At 38.4% G+C, this 23,176-nt stretch overlaps 1 protein-coding gene across 1 annotated transcript in view; it reads left to right on the top strand.

The window, feature by feature from the left end:
• MTR (5-methyltetrahydrofolate-homocysteine methyltransferase) overlaps positions 1-23,176 on the top strand; it is a 53,593-nt gene that overhangs the window by 22,018 nt on the left and 8,399 nt on the right. Inside the window, exons 13-27 of the mRNA XM_054062869.1 lie at positions 345-457; positions 1,850-1,990; positions 2,648-2,833; positions 3,222-3,401; positions 3,866-3,982; positions 4,080-4,220; positions 8,719-8,808; positions 9,325-9,477; positions 10,093-10,200; positions 13,834-13,934; positions 15,920-15,987; positions 16,847-16,967; positions 20,014-20,095; positions 20,885-20,983; positions 21,912-21,987. Of these exons, the coding sequence (XP_053918844.1) occupies positions 345-457; positions 1,850-1,990; positions 2,648-2,833; positions 3,222-3,401; positions 3,866-3,982; positions 4,080-4,220; positions 8,719-8,808; positions 9,325-9,477; positions 10,093-10,200; positions 13,834-13,934; positions 15,920-15,987; positions 16,847-16,967; positions 20,014-20,095; positions 20,885-20,983; positions 21,912-21,987 (1,776 nt within the window). The remainder of the gene's footprint in view (positions 1-344; positions 458-1,849; positions 1,991-2,647; positions 2,834-3,221; positions 3,402-3,865; positions 3,983-4,079; positions 4,221-8,718; positions 8,809-9,324; positions 9,478-10,092; positions 10,201-13,833; positions 13,935-15,919; positions 15,988-16,846; positions 16,968-20,013; positions 20,096-20,884; positions 20,984-21,911; positions 21,988-23,176) is intronic.

Here is a 23,176-nt window from a genome sequence, read left to right on the forward strand (position 1 = left end):
ATGACATAGAGAGAAGATGTTTATGTGCATACACATAGATGCCCCAAAAATTGTAGCTTCATGTCATTTTATATTGAACAAATATGCTGTTATTTGTTGTGGGTAGGGCAAATCACTGACTCATTGAGGAAGGATAGAAACCTTTGGCCTATGTGTTGGAAGTTGTTTCATTGCATTTCTTTGCTAGCTACCCATCAGATTTCTGCATATCCTGATGTGTTGAGAAATCACTGCTCTTACAGAGAGAAATACCTCTATTTCACAGTTTAGAAAGGGCTTTTGTTTTCTTACATTTTTTTTCTTTTCTGTTTTTACAAGTATGCTCAAAAAAATATCTTTTTAAGGTCTGGAACCATTCAGGATTGGGCCATACACCAACTTCGTTAATATTGGCGAACGCTGCAATGTTGCAGGATCACGGAAGTTTGCTAAACTCATCATGGCAGGCAACTATGAAGTATACATTTTAACAATAATCTTTATAGCTAATGCTTTGGTTTTTCATTGCTCCATTGCACTGTGTTATTAGTTGTTTGTTTTTCTGGCACAAAGAACTGTTCTGCACCAGTTACAAGAATAAGAAAACAAGGAGAATTTACTTTCTCACTGTCCTTTGTTTCTGTGCTTACCAGCTCCTACTAAATTTGTGAGAAGGATTTTACAAGGACTTTTTTTGACAAGTGTTACAGGAAACATGGCTTTCTGTTTTGAGTTAAGTTATGCAGCTGATGATGGTTTAGAAAACGTCCTGTTCTGTGCTGTATCTAGGGGTGGATTTACAGAGAAGGGAGGAAGGAAGGAGAGGGAGTGTAATCCCTTCTTTGGACATGTAAGGTACATCTGACTTCAGATATGTTTTGCCACTGTGCAGCCCTCTCTCTCTTTTCCTCGATTCTCCAATCCCGATCGACATTACCGTTGCATCTAATCTTTATATACTTTGATTACTGGCTTCAGCATGCTACGTGAGAGTTGCTACATAAAAAGTCGCTTAGAACGTAATTGCTTTGTTGAAACAGCTGCAGGGCAAAAATGAAAAGACTGGGGGCCCATTCCTTACTGATGTAAATTGTTACTGTAACATTCAAACAAATAGTAAAATGATATTTCTTGAGAGCTGAGACTGCCCCACAGTGTACTGTGCCGTTCTAGTTAATGCCATCAAAATAAAAGCCTGTAGTTTGTTTTTTAGGAAGTCTGACTCGTAAGCTTAGAAGTCATGAAGCAGGTTAGACCTATTAGGTAGAAAGCTTTAATCACAGGTTGTTAGGGATTGTAGGGAGTTAAAAAGCGTTTTCTTTTTTGTCTCCTCAGTCTGCAGAGTGACAAAAAAAGAGAAAGCAAACAGATGTGGGTGTTGAGATAATTATGTGGGCTGGAAAGAAAACTTTAATATTTCCTTCTTAGTACTTGGTTATTATTCTGCAGCTGGAAAAAATGCTGAGCAACCTCCAAAAATTAAGTACTCTGTATTATAAAACAACAAAGCTTCTGATGCAAGACTTTTATTTTATACCATCACAGAGACTGTTTCCCTGTAATCTTGTGCAGTGAAGTCCTTGTTATGATGCAAATCTTAAGCTATTCAATTAAGCATGTGACCAATGGTCTAAAATCAACAGCACTACCAGCACATTGGGTCTCTGGTGTCATGTTTTTGTGAACAAATTAGTTACCAGTTGTGCCATGCTGACAACTTTTGGATGTCGTTGTGCATCACAGACCATTTCCTTATTCATTTATGGAATGTTTTATAAATTTTTGGCAGCATGCTCATTTTGGAGAAGTGAAATGTTATCCTGAGAATATTGTACTGACTGTTGTTTTGGGGTTTGATTTTCTTCTTTAGGAAGCCCTGAGTGTAGCCAAGTTGCAAGTTGAGATGGGGGCCCAGGTTCTTGACATCAATATGGATGATGGGATGCTGGATGGCCCTGCTGCAATGACAAGATTTTGTAATTTGATTTCTTCAGAACCTGATATTGCAAAGGTTGTAATTTGAGTCACTCCAAAGAACATTTTCTTGAGTTGGAAATTGCCTTTCAGAAAGGTTTTGTATTGATTTATTTAGTAACCAGTTACATGCTTAATAAACAGATGTAGGTGTCTCCCAAGAGGAAAAGGTACTGTAATGGGGAAGGCCTTTGGGGGAAACAGGTATTTTAACGTTTTCTATCTGATTTCAGCTAAAAATATGCCAGTCGTCTTCGTTGGTTAGAGAGTCCGAATGCAGGTTCTTTTTGCAGCAGTTATGAGCCATAATCTGTAGCCGTACGTAAGAGTATTGGTTTCCACGAAACTTAAAATTTCTGTGGATATAGGATGGTTTTAAAAAGATACTTCTGCAAAGTGCATTCTCTGAAAATTAGTCTCTAATTCAGAAACTCAAGGCAGTACAGGGTGAAGTAGAGGTCTCTGTGATATGTGATGGAGCTGCCATAGAAACTCTTGAGTTAAATTTGCTCTGAGTTTTGCACTTAAAGCAAAGTGAATCTACAAAAATCTACAAATACCACCTGGAAACTTTATATTTATTAATGTTGGTTAACATTGTGTGCATATTTATGTCCAAATGGGCAAACAGCATGTGGAACTTGAATTCACAACTTTTACATATTTCCTTGGCTTACTTCTCTGTTGTTTACAGGTGCCGTTATGCATTGACTCCTCAAATTTTTCCGTGATTGAAGCAGGTTTGAAATGTTGCCAAGGGAAGTGCATTGTAAACAGCATCAGTTTGAAAGAAGGTGAGGAAGACTTTTTGGAGAAAGCAAGGAAAATTAAGTTGTATGGAGCAGCTGTGGTTGTCATGGCTTTTGATGAAATGGGGCAGGTGAGTGTTGCTTACAGAATGTTTCTTACGGAGTGCAAGACTTTCTTACTCTTGTGCAAGACAAAGTTGTTTAGTTTCATTGACAGGTGATTCAAAGAGGCCTATATAGTCCTAGCAGTAGTTTTGACCCTGATATGTATTTCTTATGCTGCTCACGTGTTTGAAGAATCTGAGTATTGCTCCAAGTGTAATGCTGCTGGCACAAGAGCATGTCTTATTATTATGTGATATTATTAATATAAAATTCTTTTACATAATCCTTTTTTAATGTTTGTGGTGCTCAGATTCTCAGTCTTGAGTAGCTGGAGCCTTAACTGATTTTGCATGTGTGTGTGTTGTATTTTGTGTTCTCTGCAAGTTTCATGTCAGCATTCTTTTTATCCACTAGGCAACAGAAACAGAAACCAAGATTGCAATCTGTTCCAGAGCTTATCGTCTCCTTGTGGAAAAAGTGCACTTCAATCCAAATGACATAATATTCGACCCGAATATTTTGACTATAGGAACTGGAATGGAAGAACATAACCTGTATGCCATTAATTTTATCAATGCTACTAAAACCATAAAAGTGAGTTTTAAGTTTGTTTTAACTTGAAGTATTTTGCTGAGATTACCTAAAAACCTGCAGTTTAGCTGCTCTGCTACAGCCTGCTCCTGAGATGTGCAAGCAGGCAGGTCGGCTGCTCCTGTTTCTAGAGGAGTGGAGAATGGAAGAGCCATGGGTAGGTCTGCATGGGGAAAATCTGGAATGCTGCTGTGAAAAGACTAATACTTTTAGAATAGCACCCATGAATAGCTGCTTGCTCATAATTACACTGGATCTTTTTTTTCACTTACATCTTTTTCTACAGAGATATGAATTGCTTTTTATGAATTTGAGTAACTAGGAGGATGTGGAACAGTGAGGAGAGTATGGGTGCATAGCCAATGCACCACATGGCTCAGGGGCCAGCTGTTTTATGGACAGAATGCTTTGCTTGGTTTTCATTTTTGGAAAGCACTTTTCTAAAAATCTGTATGCGATTCCTGTAGGAAACACTGCCGGGAGCCAGGATAAGTGGAGGTCTTTCCAATCTGTCTTTCTCCTTTCGAGGAATGGATGCCATTCGAGAAGCAATGCATGGGGTGTTCCTTTACCATGCAATTAAGGTATGATGTTCTTTTGGCTTCCATATGTTTTCACTTGGCAGATTTGCAGTGCTATGTCTGATGGCCCTGGCTGGAGGATTCTGTCTGTTTTTTCCAGTATGGCATGGACATGGGAATTGTGAATGCTGGGAATCTGCCAGTGTATGATGATATCCACAAGGAATTGCTACAGCTGTGTGAGAATCTAATTTGGAACAAAGATCCTGATGCAACAGAGAAACTTTTACATTATGCTCAGGTAACTTCCCATTTTAAGCTTTGAATAGTAGTTAGCTTAGCACCTGGGCTTTAAAGCCTCTCTGGTGATGATACATAGAACAGCCTATAAACTGCACATGTCAATCTAACAGTGGATGTTAGATGCTACTAATGATAATACAAGTGGTTCAGTTATTAATATAGAATAAAATGTGAACTCTGATAGATTGAGCTTCTCCAATTTCATAGTTGCCTTGAAAGGTCCTGCAACAGAGTTCTTCATATACTCCAGGAGACTAAGCTGCCTAGGCATTCTTTTTTAAAAAAGTAAAACCCAAACCCAATAAAAAGTAAAAATGCCAACCTAACTCCCACCCGAACAGAAGAAACCCACGCAGACAACCAAAAAACTCAAACAAAAACCAGAAAAGGCCAACACACAACCAAAGCAAATCTGGGTGCTGGAGCTTAATTGATATAAGTGTGTTGTTGGAGACAGTAAACCCGTATCTCTGGTGGAAATGGTTTGCTTGGAATATATACAAAAAATGAAGTAGTTACTTGCAATTCCTGGCTGTGCCATAGATTTCCAGTTCATGTAACTCATGTCGAGAGAGGGGATCAGCTGTTGACTGTTTTTGAGATACTGTAATGATGGTGTGATAAAAGACAAAGATTACACACATGAAGATTTCTGGTTTATCAACCATAAGATGACTGACAAGAACATACAGCAAAAATATCTCTGGGTTAGGCGACCCTTAGATTTAAGCACACGATTCGCATGCCCGTTTTGTAGCTTCTGGAGGTACTATTACTATGCACAGCTTCATTGAATTTGTAGTCTGTCAACGGGAGAGCATGCTTTTTAGGTACGATGGCAATTGTGTTGAAAAACAGTAGAGGAAGACTATCTATCCCTTGTGCCTAGGCTACTTAAATGGTGCTCTTAGTATCTAAGCAATTCACCTGGGAGTGATCTTGTCTGTATAAGCAGAATTTTGCCATTAAGATATCTAGGATTGAATAAAGAGGAAGAAAAAAAGAAAGGGGAATTAGAAATGGATTGCTTAAGTACTGCTTCGGCAGAAGGCAGAACGTGAATTTAAATGGAGCATGAAAAGTAGAAATGGAAGCACATGATGACTCCTAAGTCTAGAAGTTTGGCAAGCCATGGTTGTAATCCTTGATCTTCTTCATGGTGGTAGTTTTATTGTGGGAATAAACCAGCTCTCAGTTGCCAAGAAGAGAGACACTCTTGATTCAAAACATCTTTAAAAGCTTTGTTAAAATTTAACATAAAATGTTACAACTTTAAGGTTTTAACTGGAGGTAAGCATTCTGATTTGGGTTTTATCTTGGCCCTGGACAAATGTGAGAAACGAAGCAAATAGTTGCGTACATTCAATGAGATGGAATATTACATATAGTTTTGGAGATTGAGGGGTATTTTAAAATATTTATTCAGACCTTCTTCTGGTATGGTGGAATTGGATGTCTCTAAAAGTTTTTTTTTTAATGCAAAAGGGTATTCATTAGTCAGTATGTGCATATGTTCTTTTTATTTCCAACTACTGTAGTTTATTCTGCACAAAGAACATAGAATGTGCAGTCCCATTTCAAGTATCGCACCTCTGATAGAGCACCAGTGAAGTTACCTCCTAGTTCCTTCAGGTAATAGTAACGTACCTTGCCACTTGTTTGAATGCTAGATTTGTGGGGAAAAATTAGGAACTTAATCCTTGCGGATTTAGGAGATCAGTCTTCATTTGAAGTTTGAGGTGAAAAAACATTTTCCGTGAAATTTATAGCTGTTGACATTCCCAAATTCCCATTATGGCAATGGGAATTGTGCTTCTAAAAGCAGTTTTTTTCATCCTCAGCATGCAGTACAATCATCCTGTTTATAAAGATCTGCATGTAGCGCTTGCCTCTGAGGTCTCTGCATGCCCACCCTGCAGCTTCCTGGGTTATTTTTACATTGGAATGTTTCCCTTGCTAAAATGTGTGGCCAGAGGTTGGGGAAGCCTTGGTACGTTTTCAATGAATCACAGACAGGCTGGGCTGGGAAGGGACTTTGGGTGATCATCCAGTACAATTTCCCTGCTCAGAGCAGGGTCATCAAGAGCAGGTTGCTTAGGGCCACGTTCAGTTGTGTTTTTGATAAAACTAAGGATGGAGACTCTATAGCCTCTCTGGGCAACATTTACTTCTCTCTTGCATTCCCTTTGTACAAACTAGGCCTATGAGTGGAATAAGATTTATCAATGTGAAGCTGTGAAGTGGGAGGTTCATAAGGACTGAAAGATATCAGATTATGTGGAATAACCAAGGGAGAAAAAGATATGACTTGCCTGAAGTGAAGTGGTTAAAGTAGTGGCTAGCATGCTCTTCGGTGAATCTTCCTGGGGTGGGTGCTTATGAACTTTCTTGCATTGTGAAGCACTTTTGGCCTTTGCTTTCACAGCAAAGGGGAGTGTGAGGCAAAGAGAGTACATGAGGGTTTGGGACGGTCTATGTGCATGATGAACAGTAGTTCTTTAGGCCCCTTGATTGAAAAACACATCTGTGATATGGAGTAGCAACATAAACTATTCCAGCAGAAGCTGAATTAGTGCCAAATTAATTAGAACTATAAAACGAAGTGTAGTGCGTGGGCCAGGAATCAATTTAAATTATGTTCCCAGAAGTAAAAGACTTAGGGTTAGTCATTTCATCATGTTTAAGAGCATGAGAATTATTCAACTGTTTCTTCTTTTTTTTTTTCCCCCACTGTTTTTTGAAAAAGTTTTGCTTTGTTTGTTTTGTTTGCATCTTCATTGAGGTATGTACTCTTCAGGATATATCTCGCAAGTGCCTGTAGTGTGTAACAAGTGCTTGCAATAGAATTTCACAGACTAGTAGGGGTTGGAAGGGGGACCTCTGGAAATCATCCAGTCCAACCCCTCGGCTAAAGCAGGTTCACCTAGAGTTGGTTGCACAGGACTGGGGAGGGACTATGCAAAGGCTTGTAGTGATAGGACTAGGGGGAGTGGATATAAACCAGAGAGGGGCAGATTTAGACTAGACATAAGGAAGAATTTCTTCTCTATGAGAGTGGTGAGCCACTGGACCAGGTTGCCCAGGGAAGCTGTGGCTGCCCCATCCCTGGAAATGTTCAAGGCTGGGTTGGATGGGCCTTGGGCAGCCTGATCTAGTGGGATGTCCCTGCCCATGGCAGGTGGGTTGGAACTAGATGGTCTGTAAGGTCCCTTCCAACTCAAACTCTTCTGTGATTCTGTGGCTGTGTCAAGGTGGTTTTGAATATCTCCAGAGAAGGAGACTCCACAACCTCTCCTGGCATCCTATTCCAGTGCTCTGTCACTCTCACGGTGAAGAAGTTTTCCCTCATGTTGAGGTGGAACTTCCTTTGTGCCCGTGGCTCCTTGTCTTGTTGCTGGGCTCTTCTGAAAAGAGTCTGGTCTTATCCTCCTGACACATGCATCATTTAGATGTTAATAAGCATTGATAAGATCACTTCCCAGTCTTCTCTTCTCCAGGCTGAACAAACCAAGGTCTCGCAGCCTTTCCTCATAACAGAGATGCTCCAATACTCTCAGCATCTTTGTGGTCCTCCACTGGACTCTCCCCAGTAGTTCCTTGTCTTTCTTGAACTGGGGAGCCTAGAACTGGACACAGTACTCAAGGTGGGGCCTCACTAGGGCAGAATAGATGGGGGTGATAGCCTCCATTGACTTGCTGTCCACAGTCTTCTTAATGCACCCCAGGAGACTGCTGGCCTTCTTGGCCACGAGGGCACGTGGCTGGCTTATGGTTAATTTACTGTCCACCATGACTCCCAGGTCCTTCTCCACAGAGCTGCTTTCCAGCGTGTTAATGCCTAACCTGTACTGGTGCATGAGGTTATTCATCCCTAGGTGCAGGACTCTGCACTTGCCTTTGTTAACTTCATTAGGGTCCTCTCCACCCTGTGTTCTCTCCACCCTCCACTCTCTCGCATGTCTATGAATGACAGCACAACCTTCTGGTGTATCAGCTATTCCTCCTATTTTTGAATCATCAGTAAACTTGCTGAGGGTACGCTCTGTTCCCTCATCCAGATCACTGATGAATATGTTGAACAAGACTGGACCCAGTACTTGATGGCTGGGGAACACAGCTACCTACAAGCCTTCAACTAGACTTCACTCTGCTGATCACAACCCTCTGAGCTCTGCCATCCAGCCAGTTCTCAATCCAGCTCATTATCCACTCATCTAACCCACACTTCCTAAGCCTATTAGAATGTAATGGGAGACACTGTCAAAAGCCTCATCGAAGTTGAAGTAGACAACCTCCACCTCTCTCCCCTCAAATACTCAGCCAGTCATGCCATCATAGAAACCTGTCAGATTGACCAAGTATTTGCATGTATATAAAAAACCCTTTTAAATATTATTTAAATAATAAAGGTGCTTGAACTTATCCTGACTTTTCTAATAGTAAATTTAGTAGTTGTACTTAGCTTACAAGCTCCTATGGATATCTTTCCTTTTCAGAATCATGCCCAAGGAGGAAAAAAAGTTGTTCAGACTGATGAATGGCGGAAAAGTTCTGTGGAGGAAAGGCTGGAATATGCTCTCATAAAGGTGAATCTGTGCAGAAAACTGTCCTACACGTCAGCTCTGAGACATGATCTCAGCTTAGACTTCAAGGAACACTTTTGGCTTTAAAAATTCAACTGCTATTGTTTTAAAAGCTATTAAAGCTGAAGTCTCTTAATATTTAATTCTGCTGGTATTAGTAGAAACATATTGCTTTTACTTTCAAGGGTTTTCTTTGGTCCTTTAACAGTACTGCACTCAGTGGCACTTATCTTGAGGAAGCAGTCTTTGAATGTTTGGTTTTTCTTAAAACATGATTAAGAAAATAAACAAACCTATTAGTACTGGTACTCTTGCTTTGAATAATTTTATATACGCAGGAATTACGGTGTTTTGTTTCCTAAGAAAACCTGTTCCGAAAGCACACTTGAGCTTAAAGACTAGCAGTATCTTAATAATATTGGTTTTGTACTTTCATTGTGATTTTTGGTAGGGAGAAGGCAACTAAAAAAACCCTCTATTTCTTGCAATATAAAAGCTTCTCAATCTTTTTTTTCGCAGGGCATTGAGAAGTATGTCATTGCAGATACAGAAGAAGCAAGATTAAATCAGAAAAAATATCCTAGACCCCTAAATGTAATTGAAGGGCCTTTGATGAATGGCATGAAAATAGTTGGCGATCTTTTTGGTGCTGGAAAGATGTTTCTGCCTCAGGTAAAGAGAAAATGATTTCATGTATTTTTCTATTTTGCAAAAACTAGGATTGTAAAGTATAGACAAAGCATTCTATGCTGGCTGGGTTTTTTTCAGATGTAGCACATGAATTGTTAAAATTCAGTTGCTGCTGAGAGGCAGCCCTGTTTCTTTTTTACTTTGGAACTTAACTTTCTTTATGTAGCTTTACATGTTTGTTTCCTTTCTTCATAAGTGTTTTTGCATTACTTGAAACACAGTTTTAAGTCTGGGCCTACGGAAGACCAAGAGGAAAGAAAGACTCAAATAAAATTTCCTGTGTTTAGCACCTTCCATGTCTGGGGCTTTTTGGAGCTTCCAGTTCTGTTGTGAGTAATCCAAGAGGTTGCACTGTGAAAGCGAGTGTCGTGTGTAGACCCTTAGTCCAGTAGGGCCAGCAGCCTGCTCTCACAGAATGCTTTGCAAAGCTGAAATCTGGTTTTGCAAATGAAGTTGGTTTTGGTTGGTTTGTTTTTTGTATTTTTTTTTTTAATTGTATTAATGGGTATAAAAAAAAGCTATGAGAAAAGTGAGGCTATTTCTATACCTGATCTTTGTTTATTTTCTGCCACCCCCCCAACCCATTTATCTCTGCAGGTTATAAAGTCTGCTCGAGTTATGAAGAAAGCAGTTGGGCACCTTATTCCCTATATGGAGAAAGAAAGAGAGGAAAGAAGAGCTGAACGAGGCAGCGTAGAAGAGGAGGTAAGACACAACCCTTTGTGCTGTAACTCTTCCATAGCGTGTAATGAAAAACCCTGAAAATATTTTTTGCTGATGACATTTATTCAGCTTTCATGCTGGAGTGTTGATACAGTCATGTGTAAACTGACAATCTTGGCATAATTTGAAGTGGGTCTGAAATTCACAAAGTGTGGATTTTGTGGAACTCTGCCTGATGTGTGCCTAAGCTATTGTCACAAATTTCCTGAAGAATGCTATAGCCTTTGTAGGCTCTTTATACCTTTATGTATTTAATTCTAGTGTTATTTATTTATGATACTTCTAACTTAATGGCAAATTTTGCTATTTGTTCCTACTACTTCTGCCCTCAGTGAACCACAGAAATGCCTTTTGCATATTTAAAGCCTATTACCACGTTTCACTCTTCTCAACTCTTCCCTTCCTTCTAATATGGATCATTATCCCAGCTGAACAAACCAAATTCTTCTATCCTTTTTCTTTACAGATCATGACTTCAAGGCTTCTTGTTATGATAGAATAGTATACTCATTGCGTGTGTAGCCATGAGTAGGTTGCAGGGGATAAGTATTTATGAAAACAGAATCTGAATATAGTTGTCTTTTCATCGTTGTGTTTTTCCACCAGTTTCTGAAGACTGCATTTTATGTAATATAGAAATTATATGTAATTGAAAATATTCATTCATTTTCAGATTTTCATGGGCCTTTCCTCTATGACATTTCCTGTTTCACAGCCAAAAGTTAGTAATGCCTGAGAATAATTTTATCAACTACTTGTGCCTGTCTATGCTTGAAGTAATTTCTTCCAAATTTGATTAATGGAATATGTGATAGCATCATTGGAAAATGAAGAAATAGGATGCCCCTTATTTCTCCATACTGGCAAGATATTCTGGTCAGTAGGAAAGAGAGTTCAGATGGGCTGGTCAAATACCCTTTTAAATACTTGTGTCTGCTGTTTCCTATTATATTTAGAATGTGATACATTCTTCCAGTTTTGATTGTTAAACATTTTTCTTCTTCTCTGGTCTTTTCTAACTATCAAATTTGAATTTGATGTGCATTTACTTTTCTGTAGTCCTATAGAAGCTTACCTTGGCTTCATGAGTTTTGAGACAATAACTATTATCAGAATGTGGTGTTTAGCACACATACATACAAAAGGACGAATAGAAGAATTTCTCTAAACTGTGATATTTGTATAGTTCCTAATTCTTCCCTTCTGTGGATTTTTCAGTGGTTCCTAATCCTTCCCTTGAAATCTTCTTAAAGTCTGTTTTGCCGTTTACTGTTAATCTGTTGCATGATTGCCCAGCGTAAATGTAATGAATACAGCAAATATTTTAGAAAGAAAAGTCATCTAATAATTAAATCTGACTGATCTTAATGGAAGAAAGAGTATGTCTAGATTCTTTTCCCATGCTCTTTCTGGATGTGAAGAAGGTGCCTTCTCTCCAGTATCTCAAGCAGATCTGTTTTCTGGCTGTCATGAGTCACTTTTCTATGTGTCATCTCTCTCCTGCTCCTGCTGTTCTTTTTTATTTTAATTCAGATGACAGTGCTGGTATTTGGCACCTTCTGTTTTTTTCTGATGCTATTTGAAGTCAGTGAAAATCATTACCCCATTGCTTCTATAGGCACTGGATTAGGATCTGCTGTGAGCCCTGTGGCACTTAATTCTCTGGCTAAAAAGAAGTGATGTGGAATTTGAGAGTTTCTTGAAAGTATAGCAAGCACTCTGAAGAGATTGTGACATACTCTGTGTGGCTGAGGACATCAGGAGGGCAAAAGTAGGGCTTCTGTCCTCCTGTTTCCTCTGTCTTCTGCTGGGCAAGGTTTGTACTGCCTTCATCTTTGAAAAATTCTTGTAACTGTATAGAAAACTGGTGAGAGATGGAAAAATAGCTGCATCTTTCTCGAAAGTTAGATGTTGACTTGGAGAAAAATGATTTGCAGACTCTGGTAGCTGATCTGTCTGGTGGCTACTGTAACCTCCAGGATAGTTTTAGTCACAGACTGCCAGGAAATGCAAATCATTGATAGTTAGATCTGAGGATAAGTAGCTGTGGATCTCTGTCAAGATTAAAAAAAAGAAGCCCTTTGGATGTGTGCCCAGAACTTGAGGACCTCCTTGCTTGAGACAATTGAAATCAATGTGTCCTAAATAGGGTATATTTAAAATAGCCTGCCCTCTGGCCCATGTTGTTTGCTACCCAGCACAGATTTTCCTTTCCCATGTGCATGTCCATTTCTTTTTTCTTGGATATCAGTCACTAGTTAGGTCATCAGTAGTTACTGGGTATGATACATTTGAGCTGCACTTTTTGTTCTTCCCCTAGTCCTTGATTAATCTCTTTCCCTGTATTTTTCTTACATTCTAGCACTACATTTTCAGCTGCATATTTTTTAATTGATGTACTGAGATGGCTGACTTAGAATTCCATTTTACCGTCTCTGTTCCCCAGTCTCCTGTAAAACAAGAGGCACTGGGGAGATAATAGTTTTTAGTAAATGGCAGCATTGATGGGTATTCAGGGATTTTATTCAACAAATGTGTTAGGACCATGGGAAATGCTAGTATCATTCGTGATAATATATAAAGTCCTTTTTCTCCTAGGAAAATGGCAGCTGCAGAAGGCAGTGTAGGTTCATGAACTAGAGAGCTACTCGGTACTGGCCAGAAAATATAACATGCTTCATAGGAGGGTCAAATGCCCAGTTCTGCCTTCTGCAAATGTGATGAGATACTGGCCAGAAAAATGTTTTGTAGTTTCACATGTTCTATTTATTTGAATACTGCAGTTTTAAGTAGTCCGTTGTTGACATCTGATCCTGTACCAGCTCAGACATGGCACTATGACAGTCTGGAACTGTTCCAAATGACAACACTGATGATACAACTAAAAGCTTATCACAAAGGCCTGTATCCTGGTGGAGAATTACTTCAGGAAGTTCCACTATTGCCCTGCTGGTTGGACCTCTTTGTCAGGGCTGGGTGCCCTCTAGCTAGGACCAGTCTCTAACAGTATAGCTTTCCTTCTTTAAGGAGATACTTTTTCCAGCCTGTTTGTTCAGCTTAGGTAGTCTGAAGTAGCCTGATAACTGCACTGAAATGTCTCCCTTGCTGTTTGTGTTGAATGAAAAATTAGTCTCTTCTGCTTTTGTGAATTCCCCTCATTCTTCTCCACATTGCATTGAAAGATTGCTCTTGATACATGAACAGGTGTGTAACTATAAGGGTTCATACCCTTTATTTCTTAATGTTTAATCTATTTAAACTCTTTATTCATGTGATTTGTATTTGGAGCAGAGGTACCTTAAGAGTTCAGCTATTGCAGTGTACAAAATGCTACCCACATATGAATTCTTTTTTTTCTGTAACTTTATTTTTTAAACACATATGGTTTTAGTAACACACATGTAATTTGCAAGAATAATTCTTGTGCAAGTTTTTATTACCTGGATCTTTTAATATAGCTTTTAATATTGACTGTATTACCTCTACTACGCTTTGCAATTACTTGTACTACAATTGGAGCCTTGGTCATAGATTAGAACTCCTCTGTTGAAGACTGTGCAAAAATACTGAGACTTCTGAATAATTTAACTCCTCTGTTATTTGTTCGACTTTCAGGATCCTTATCAAGGTACAATAGTATTAGCAACTGTAAAAGGAGATGTCCATGATATTGGCAAGAACATTGTGGGAGTTGTTCTGGGCTGCAACAACTTCAGGTAAAGAGACTAACATCAGGTAGCTGGGACTATAGCTATCTAAGACTAGGTAATTAATATATTAGGCTAGCTGTAACAGAGGTGGACGTTTCTTGAGAACTGTCCTCTGTTCCCCAGGTTGTGGTTGGGAACACAGATCATACCAGCTATTACAATACTAGTGGGAAGGGAAGAGGGGAAAATAGCCTCTTACTTTAATACTTTCTTTCCTAATTATTTGGCATCTGAGGTAAATAGAGATTAACATCAACTGAAATGTAGATGAAGGCATCAGTTTTGGTATTTGTTTTCTATTAGGTAAATGTAATAAGTATGATGTCTTATACAAGTGTAATGTCTGAAGAAAACAGATAGAACTATTGCTGTAGGCAAGGCTACATGTGGGTGGTTTGTTGCAGAAAAAGAAGTTTTGGAAGATCCAAATGAAGCTTTTAGTATGTTTTTAAAGCTGTTAACTATGAGGTTGTAAAAGCTTACTGGGATATGTTTTGTTAAATAATAAATGAGATTCTTATCCTATTTCTTATCTTCAAAAGATGGGACTTCTGGAAAAGTCAGCTCTTTCAAGGCCCCTGTGTACATGCAACAGGGTTGGCAACAGTGTTGAAATGAATGGTCACGTTTCAATCAGGGCTGTTTGTCAAGTTATCAAGTGTTGCACAAAGATGAACCTGCTTTGGAACTGAGTCTTACTGTTCATTCCTTTAGTTTTTATACTTGGGGCTGTATTTTGCTCTAAAAAAAAAGGTATCTATTTTAAAATGCGTTGGGCTGAAGCCAGTAGCAGTACTTTCTATGTGCAGTATAGTCTCTTTTCTATTGAAATTTTGTTGATTGGTTTCAGGCTTTTTTGAACTTTATTGAGGCTTACTGAAATGAAGCCATAATGTTTTTTGTCACTGAGGCTGAATGAATCCAGCAGGCTAGGTTGGCTTACTTGAAAAAAATAAACAAAAGCCTTGGCAATGGCTAGGGTCAGTAGGAAAGAGTACTAGCAAGGAGAGTGCAGTGTCTCATTTCATAAAATGTATCCTTTAATGGGACAAAAAACATTGGTGCCTATCGTCTTATGTTCCTGACATAAGATATGATGTCCATAAGACCTTTATGTATTGCCCAAATAAGTTAAAAAATGCCACTGCTGTTGGTTAACTCCAGTGGGCAGCTAAGCACCACACAGCCATTCACTTGCTTCTGCCCAGCCATCCTCAGTGGGTAGGGGAAGAGGAAGGGAAGAATAAAAGGAGATATTGTTATGGAGATAAAAAATGTATATTAATTGAAAGGAAAGTGGAAGAAGTGAGAAAGAGAAAAACAAAACAAGTGATACAAAGGCAATCACTCACAACCTGCCTCTGGTAGACTGATGCCCATCCATTTCCTGAGCAAAAGATGGAAACCTCTACTAAACTACTCCCTATCCCTTTTTATTGCTGAGTGTGATTTTTGTATGCCATGAAGTATTTGTTTGGTTAATGTGGGTCATCTGCCTGGTTGTGTCTACTCCTTATCTCTTGTCCACCACCCAATCTATTTGCTGGTGGGTTGGAGTGAGAAACAGAGAAGACCTTGATGCTGGACAAACACTGTTTATCAGTAGTTAAAAGGTTAGTGTGTTATCAGCATTGTTTTGGTCCTAGATCTAAATCACAATGCCGTGCCAGCCGTGAAGAAAATTAACTCCCATCTCATCCAGACTTAGTGCAACCACAAAAAAAATAATCATTAAAAAGAAAAAAGCCTATTAAACTTGAATATTTTTGTGTAGTGTATCACCTGGAACTGTGATGTATTGAAAATTTCGCAAGATCTAGAGGTGTTTTCTATATTAAAATTCCCAATTTGGATCTTTAGTGAAGCAAACACACCTCATTTTTAAATTCAGTTTTAGGTCACCATTTACAGTAAGAGCAATGTATTTGCCCTTTAGCAGAAATTTGACCTGTTTTTTAAAGAATCTTGTGTCATCTCACTTCTTTTCACAGAGTTATTGATTTAGGAGTCATGACTCCATGTGATAAGATTTTGAGAGCTGCTATTGAGAACAAAGCAGGTACAAAGTGATTTCTTGACGCTCCTGAATTGTTTGATTTTAAACCCCATTTGCATTTTTTATTGCTGCTAATTGCATTCCTTTGCTGTCTATGATTTGGTCAGACTACCTTCATATAAATCAGAACTTTTGTGTTAACAATAGGTATTGTTTAGTATTTGGCATTTCCATGAAACTTAGCCTGAGGAACTGAAGACCTGTATCAAAAGGATTGCTTCAAGAGAGATGTTTTAGTGTTTGTTTTACTAATGGCAGATGGCTAAACAGAAACTTGGAAATGTTAAATAACTTCCTGTTGAGTCTTAAATTGGTAAAAGCACTTGGCATTCAGCCTGCCAGATCAGTGAGTGTGAGATCAGGAATTAATTGTTCTAATAAATAATGAACTTTCTGGAAAAAAGTTGCAATTGCTTTGAAACAGTCTATTACATCTTGGAAAAGATTAATTGTGAGGAGCATAGGTGGTGGAGTTTGAAAGCGTTTGCTGTTTCTAAGACCATGGCTTATAATTACTTTGTCTTATTTCCCTCCTCAATGCCAAACTTCTGACGTTTGAAGCTTGCTAATCAGAAGTACTGTATATTTATTGCTGAAACTAGAGCAGTAGGTGTTGAGCAGCTGTGGAGACTGAGAAATATCTTAAACTGGGGATTTGGAATCACTTTCATTCTTGAAAGGCTTTCACTTTCTAATTAGGTCAAACCTCGCTTCTAGACTAGCAGCTACCCTGCTTTTTATCTCACTGTTTTCTATCTGATGCATAAAGCTAGAAAGAAATGCTTTCTGTAATGATTTTTGTAGCTTTCTACAGTGGATTTGCTAACCCTTTTGTATATGTTTGTTTGTAAATTTTTAATAGATATAATTGGCCTGTCTGGTCTCATCACCCCTTCTTTGGATGAAATGATTTTTGTTGCCAAGGAAATGGAGAGGTTGGCAATAAAAGTACCTTTGCTGATTGGAGGAGCAACTACTTCTAAGTAAGATATTTCAGTTGGGAGAATGGGGAATGTGTATGAAAATAGTGTTAACCAGGGAAAAAAGAAAATACATTGTCATTTCTCTCTTGCATTCCCTCGTTTTCCCCCAACACACCTACTGGTATGTATTTACTTAAGACTGAATGTTATTTCTTATATCAGAAGTCCTAGAATATAGAGATAAAATGTAATTGGGACACAACAAATAACAAGTGTCTTAAACATTTCGGTTTTGTGAGCATCATGTATTTTGGAAATGTATATTGTATGTGGAAGTAGTATATTTCCTTCCAAAGGTTCATATGCATATGCACATGAATACAGTTCTGTTCTTCTAGGGGCATGAATGATCATGGAATGTGTTCAGTTGGAAGGGACCTTTAAGATCATCTAGTTCCAACTTGGACAGGGACACCTCTTGCTAGACCAGGCTGCTTAAGGCCCCATCCAACCTGGCCCTGAACACTTCCAGAATGCTTCACCAAAGCATTCTGAAAATGCAGGATTTTGAGATTAGAAAGGTCATGTTGACATCAGGGAGCTATTATCTTCAAGAAAGTTAGTGTATTTTCCTGGATCACTGTTCAGCATTGTGCTGGCTTGAGCCCCTAGTCCTGGTCAGACATGCTCATAGGGGATAAATTCTAGCTACTTGCCTTAAAGAAGTTACCATGTTGTTTTTGATAGACTGAGATTTTCTGTTGGGATCTTATTCTCTTAGCTCTGTTCTAATGAAACAATACAGCTGCCATGATGTCCTGAAAGTAGTGTTGACAGCTCACTGACACCTACTATTAACATAACCACAGATGTGTTTTGGGCACATGTAACAGCCTTGGGTCACGCTTTGCTAACTGTTTTTTGTATAGTGTGCTTGAGTAGGTGACAGCTCAGAAGACCTCAGAGATCATTTCGTGCACAACCAGAAGCTGTTAGCAGTATTGCTTTCTTTATCAGGGCAGCACATACTGTGGCAGGAATATTAGCTCAATGTATTCTGTATTTTTTTCCTTAGGAAATCATCCTATAATTTAACAGACAATGTAAAGTAGGATCACTGTCTGTCTTTATTGGACTTGTAGTTATAATACAAGGTTAACTGTATCCTTTTTTTATTATTCTTTTCCTGTGGCTTTGATATGGAGAACAAACATGGAGATTTTTTTTTCTTCAAAAAAGAAAGGGGAGTAAAAAAGGCTTTGTTCTATGCGGAGGTCTTAGGACATCCCTTTCTTCATATCTTTTTAGTGTTTGTACAGAGGGCATTGTGGCCTAGTAATTGATGGCAAATAATTAGCATCAAATAAGTTTGTAGAATTTATTCACAGAGATTAATGTAGCCAACAGCAAGGCAGCACTAGTTTTATCTTTGAATATGGAAATTACTTAAGAACATATGTGTAATTCTGTATACATCAAATAATTTTAGTCATATGAACTGTATTTAAATATATATTTATGCATAAGCCTAGACACATGCAATTTCTATAAAATAAAGCAAAGTAAATATATTCTTTATGGAAGACTGGATTGATAATATATATTTAGTTTTACTTCCACATTCTTAAGTTTAACCTCATGTGTGCATTCTGGAAGATTGTATAAGTATCAGAGATTTCTTATAAAGAACCATTTGCACATTTTCTTTGTAATAAGTAGACGTGATTATTTGGAATAAGAAGACCATAAGTGGTTGGAAGAGTGGAAAGTGGGGTTAATTTGAATGAGAGAGAGAGGCTGGATGTTGCGTACAGAATCTACATGATGGAGTTTCTTCATGACTTAACAGCAATGATGATTGCATTTTTACTATACCGCTTTGGTAGATTCAGATGCTGACAAATAATAGTGACAGTTTCATTGTGATAATGTTTATTTTTTGAAAAATAGAAAACCTAGTATGTACTGGTTGATACAGTGCCACTGTAAGACCATGTCCTGTTTGTTGCCTTTGTTCCTATCAAAACAGAAGATAAAATATCTTTTTCTAAATAAATAAAGCTGCCAAGATCAAAAGTGCATTGCGTAGAATCAAATTAAGATGATGCTGCACAGTCGGTCACACAGCTGTGTTGCATGGTAGTTGGTAACCTCCATGGTCAAGTGCTTTAAAAATATGACAGAAACTGAAGAAAAAGGAGATCTTATCTTTGTTGGGGAATATTGCTTCCTGGATTCTAATTTAAATTAATTTGAAAACCAGTGTTTGACCTCTGCATTCAAGAAAGCAAACTGAGCTTTGACCTGCAAGGTCTTTGTTCCTGTTTTTGCTTGCAGTTTGCCAGGACTCTGAGCAACATGCATAGTCACCTGCATTTCATGTAATTGCTTAGGCCTCAGTTTAGGACTCCAAACTTTATTTGATCAACAAAGTACTGTAATATAGAAGTGATTCTTCACTGCTTTCTGAAGTATTTCAGTAAGGACTGAATGTGAGTAAATGCTAAATAATTGGATGAATTGGGAGTTTTTTATGTGAATGACTTGACTGACTGAGCAGGTACTAGTTTGTAATATTTATTGACCACTGACAGAATTTCTTCTTCAGGTGAGTAAAGGGCTTGTGCTTCTGGTTTTGAAGTAGAGCATTGTAGAAATGGAATATTCATCACTGAAATATGTTAATGTTAATCCATAAGCCCAGAAAGTAGCATGTGGGAGGAGAAAAATGTAAGAGGAGCAAAAAGGATTAGGATAAGAATTGTTAGGTTTTTGGTAGGCTTAGTTTGGAACATTTCTCACTGAAATTAGTTCTGAGGCTCAAACTAATGAGTTTCTGATTTTCAGTCAGCTGCTAAGACATTGAGGGAATGTGAGTTAGCACTTTATTTATGAAGCATTCTGATACTCTGAAGAAAAGTGTTTATGTACCTATTATTAAAATCTGTGTTGAATCATCCATGCATAGCAGATGGATGAATTTCTTCTTTTGCAGTTCTGGTCTATGCATTAAGTTAGGATTTATTTTGCTGAGTGTTTTGTCTTGGCGGGGGGTTTTTTGTTGTTTCAGTTGTGAAACACTCTTTCTTTTTCTTTTTCATTTAAGAACACACACAGCTGTTAAAATTGCCCCACGATATAGCGCGCCTGTAATTCATGTCCTGGATGCATCCAAGAGTGTTGTGGTTGTAAGTTCGAAGTTATAGTTTCTCATCCATGCAAAAACATATGCCCTGTTTTTCTGTTGTGCCTCTTATCCTTTCATCTAAGGCTTAATATTATGGCAGAAAATTGAAGCAGCATGACAAGAGACTAGTTCCTAAAGTACTATTGATTCAGTTACTTTTTTTTATTCTGCCACATGGTTATCTCTTCTGACTTGTGTCATTTATTGTCACAGGATATGTTTATTTAAATGCAATTTCTCTATGGAGGGTGATGTGATTCACTCAAGTCCTTGACTGTAGAATTGAGATGTTTTCTAGTGAAGAGTGATGGGGTTAGATATCATCCACTATTCTCTCTGTTTTGGATGTATTTCTGGAGTTAGTGATACAGCAACATTAGTTCTAGGAAACATCTTGCTGGAGTTCTCTGAGATGGATGCTCTCTCTGTCAGATGAATGGGTAGTCTTAGCTGGCACATACTTGCTGGAAAGAAGTAGGACAAAGTGTGTTGGTTCTACGACTATTCAATCTCTGAAGTCTTGGAGCATTCTCCTCTCAGGTCTTTCCAGAGCCAGACTTGACTGTGCTAATATTACTTGTGTAGTAAGGCAGTACTCTCAGTAATAATCCCATTCTTAAATATGTTTTGAATCTAGTTTGCAGATTAGTAGTAAGGCTTAGTTTTGCGCTGTCAAGTGTAATTGGAAATAAGTCTGAAAGACCGATAGCTTAGTCTGAAGTTCTTATTCAGTCCTTACTATGGTATGTTACAGTATGTAACTTAGTGATTTCTCTTTCCTTTTTTTCAGTGCTCTCAGCTCTTAGATGAAAGTGTAAAGGATGATTTCTTTGAAGAAATATTAGAAGAATATGAAGAAATTAGACAAGAACACTATGAGTCTCTCAAGGTACAAATGTGATTGATTTAGTTTCTTCTCTTCTTTTAAGTGACTGGTACTTGCTTCATAACTAACTCTCAATTTCAACTCCTTATGAAAACCTTGAGGTATATTTGAGCTGATTTAAAACATGCAGTAGGATTGATGGAAAACTTTCAGCGGTGCTTGAAGTCAAATTTTCTGACTCATAAAGGAAAATTCTCCATGATTCTAATGCGTGCCTGGCGAATTCTTTATTGTCCACAGTGTGCAGTCAGTGATATCTAGGACATCTCCATGGGGCTGGCAGTCATGTGAGCTTAACCAGCCCACAGAAGACCAGTGCTCTCCTGGATCAGTAGCTGGAAACGGGGAGCTACGCTGGGATAACTAAAGGGGCTCTGGTTGCTTTTGCTGGTATTTGTATTACCCCACACTCTACTGGGTATTTTACAATACTGCACTTTCCTGATGTGTTAATATTGTTTAGGTTAAGAATCTAAGCAGTCTCAAAGTAGAGAGCTGAGGCTGCAGTTTTAGGAAAGTGAAGGGAAAGAAGGAAGGAACGAAATATGGAGACTGACTGTGTGAATTAACAATAGGAAACAACATATGAGTTCTCCGAGGATGCCCTTGTAAATAAACACAGAGGCATACTGAATGGCATCTGGCTCTTAGCTGGTGTCTTGAAAAAGATGTGTAAAACTTGACACGTCCTCCTGAGAATGTTTGGCTTGACCAAGTTTAAGACTGTCTTTGCACAGGGAACCAGTCCACCAAGCTGAGATCAGTGAGTACAGCACTCTTCTGTAAGCAGAGGTTGGCAGTGAATTCATGAGACTTACTGAAGTTGCTATAAATTTCCTGTGCCTTTCAGAAGAGCTCATAATCTCCCCAAAGGTGTGCTGCAGTCACTGGTGGTGATGTCTTTGTGAAATTAACCTTTATGTCCATACAGGAAAGAAGATACCTGTCTCTACAACAAGCTAGAAGAAAAGGTTTTCATAATGACTGGTTATCAAACCATAAACCAGGTCAGTTTAGATGTTGCTGTTGTCTATTGTTGCTTTATTTTATTTATTTATTTAGTGATTATATTTTTAATTAGATTAGGCTTCATTAAACTTCAGGATATAGTAGCATTTTGTTAGAAAAGGTGTAGCAACTTTAGTGAATCAATATCTCTCTGAGCCAAGATTTTTTTTTTGACATAAGTTTGAGTGTTCTGTTTCTGGAAATTAATACTTAATTAAAAAATTGGTAAATGTCATAAAACACAAGGAGTTGCCCACAAACACCATATAAGCAAGAGAAGTCTAATACCTGCTTTGCAAAGTAAAGTTAGATTGGCTCATTATATTGCACACTTTACTATACTACATTTAGAGAACACAAGTTGTGACATGGCTTTTCTATCAAACTCCTCACACTTTTTTCTCCCCTTCCGTCATCACTTTCTGTACAAGTTTATTTTGATTTACTTTTAAAAAAAATATTAGAGACTAGACGTATAAACATAATGCCACAAGAAGTCTGTTCCTGCAGCAACATTAACACTTCAGTGCTTTCTGTCTTTTCATTTGCAAGACTCAACAAGATGCTAATTTTCAATTAGTCATCTTCATAAATGTTTTGTTGTAAAGTATTGAACAAGACAAACAAAAAAAGTGGGAAGTTTGTGGCTACCTCATAGCGTAGGTCCAGCTCTCTTCTATGCTTGTGCACATGCCTCTGAACAAGCATGTGGTGGTTGTAAAAGTTCTTATAAATTACATATTTCCCCAAGAGTATTGAAGGAGCTGGCAGATGTCCTTTCCAAACCCCTTTCCATCATCTTCCAGTGGTCCTGGCTGACTGGGGAAGGCTGATGTTTTGCTCATCTACAAGAAGGGTTGCAGGGAGGATCTGGGGAACTACAGGCCTGTCAGTCTGACCTCACTGCCGGGGAAAGTCATGGAACAGGTGATCTTGAGTGCAATCATGAAGCACATGCAAGAGAACCGGGTGATCAGACCCAGTCAACACAGGTTCATGAAAGGCAGATCTTGCCAAACTAACTTGATCGCCTTCTATGACAAAGTGACTCAACTACTGTATGGGGGAAAGGCTGTGGGTGTAGTCTTCTTGGACTTCAGTAAAGCCTTTGACACCGTTTCTCACAGCATTCTGCTTCAGAAACTGTCAGCCTCTGGCCTGGACAGGCGCACACTCTCCTGGGTTGAA

Source organism: Cuculus canorus, chromosome 3 (genome assembly GCF_017976375.1).
Source record: "Cuculus canorus isolate bCucCan1 chromosome 3, bCucCan1.pri, whole genome shotgun sequence".
Taxonomy (NCBI): Eukaryota; Metazoa; Chordata; class Aves; order Cuculiformes; family Cuculidae; genus Cuculus; species Cuculus canorus.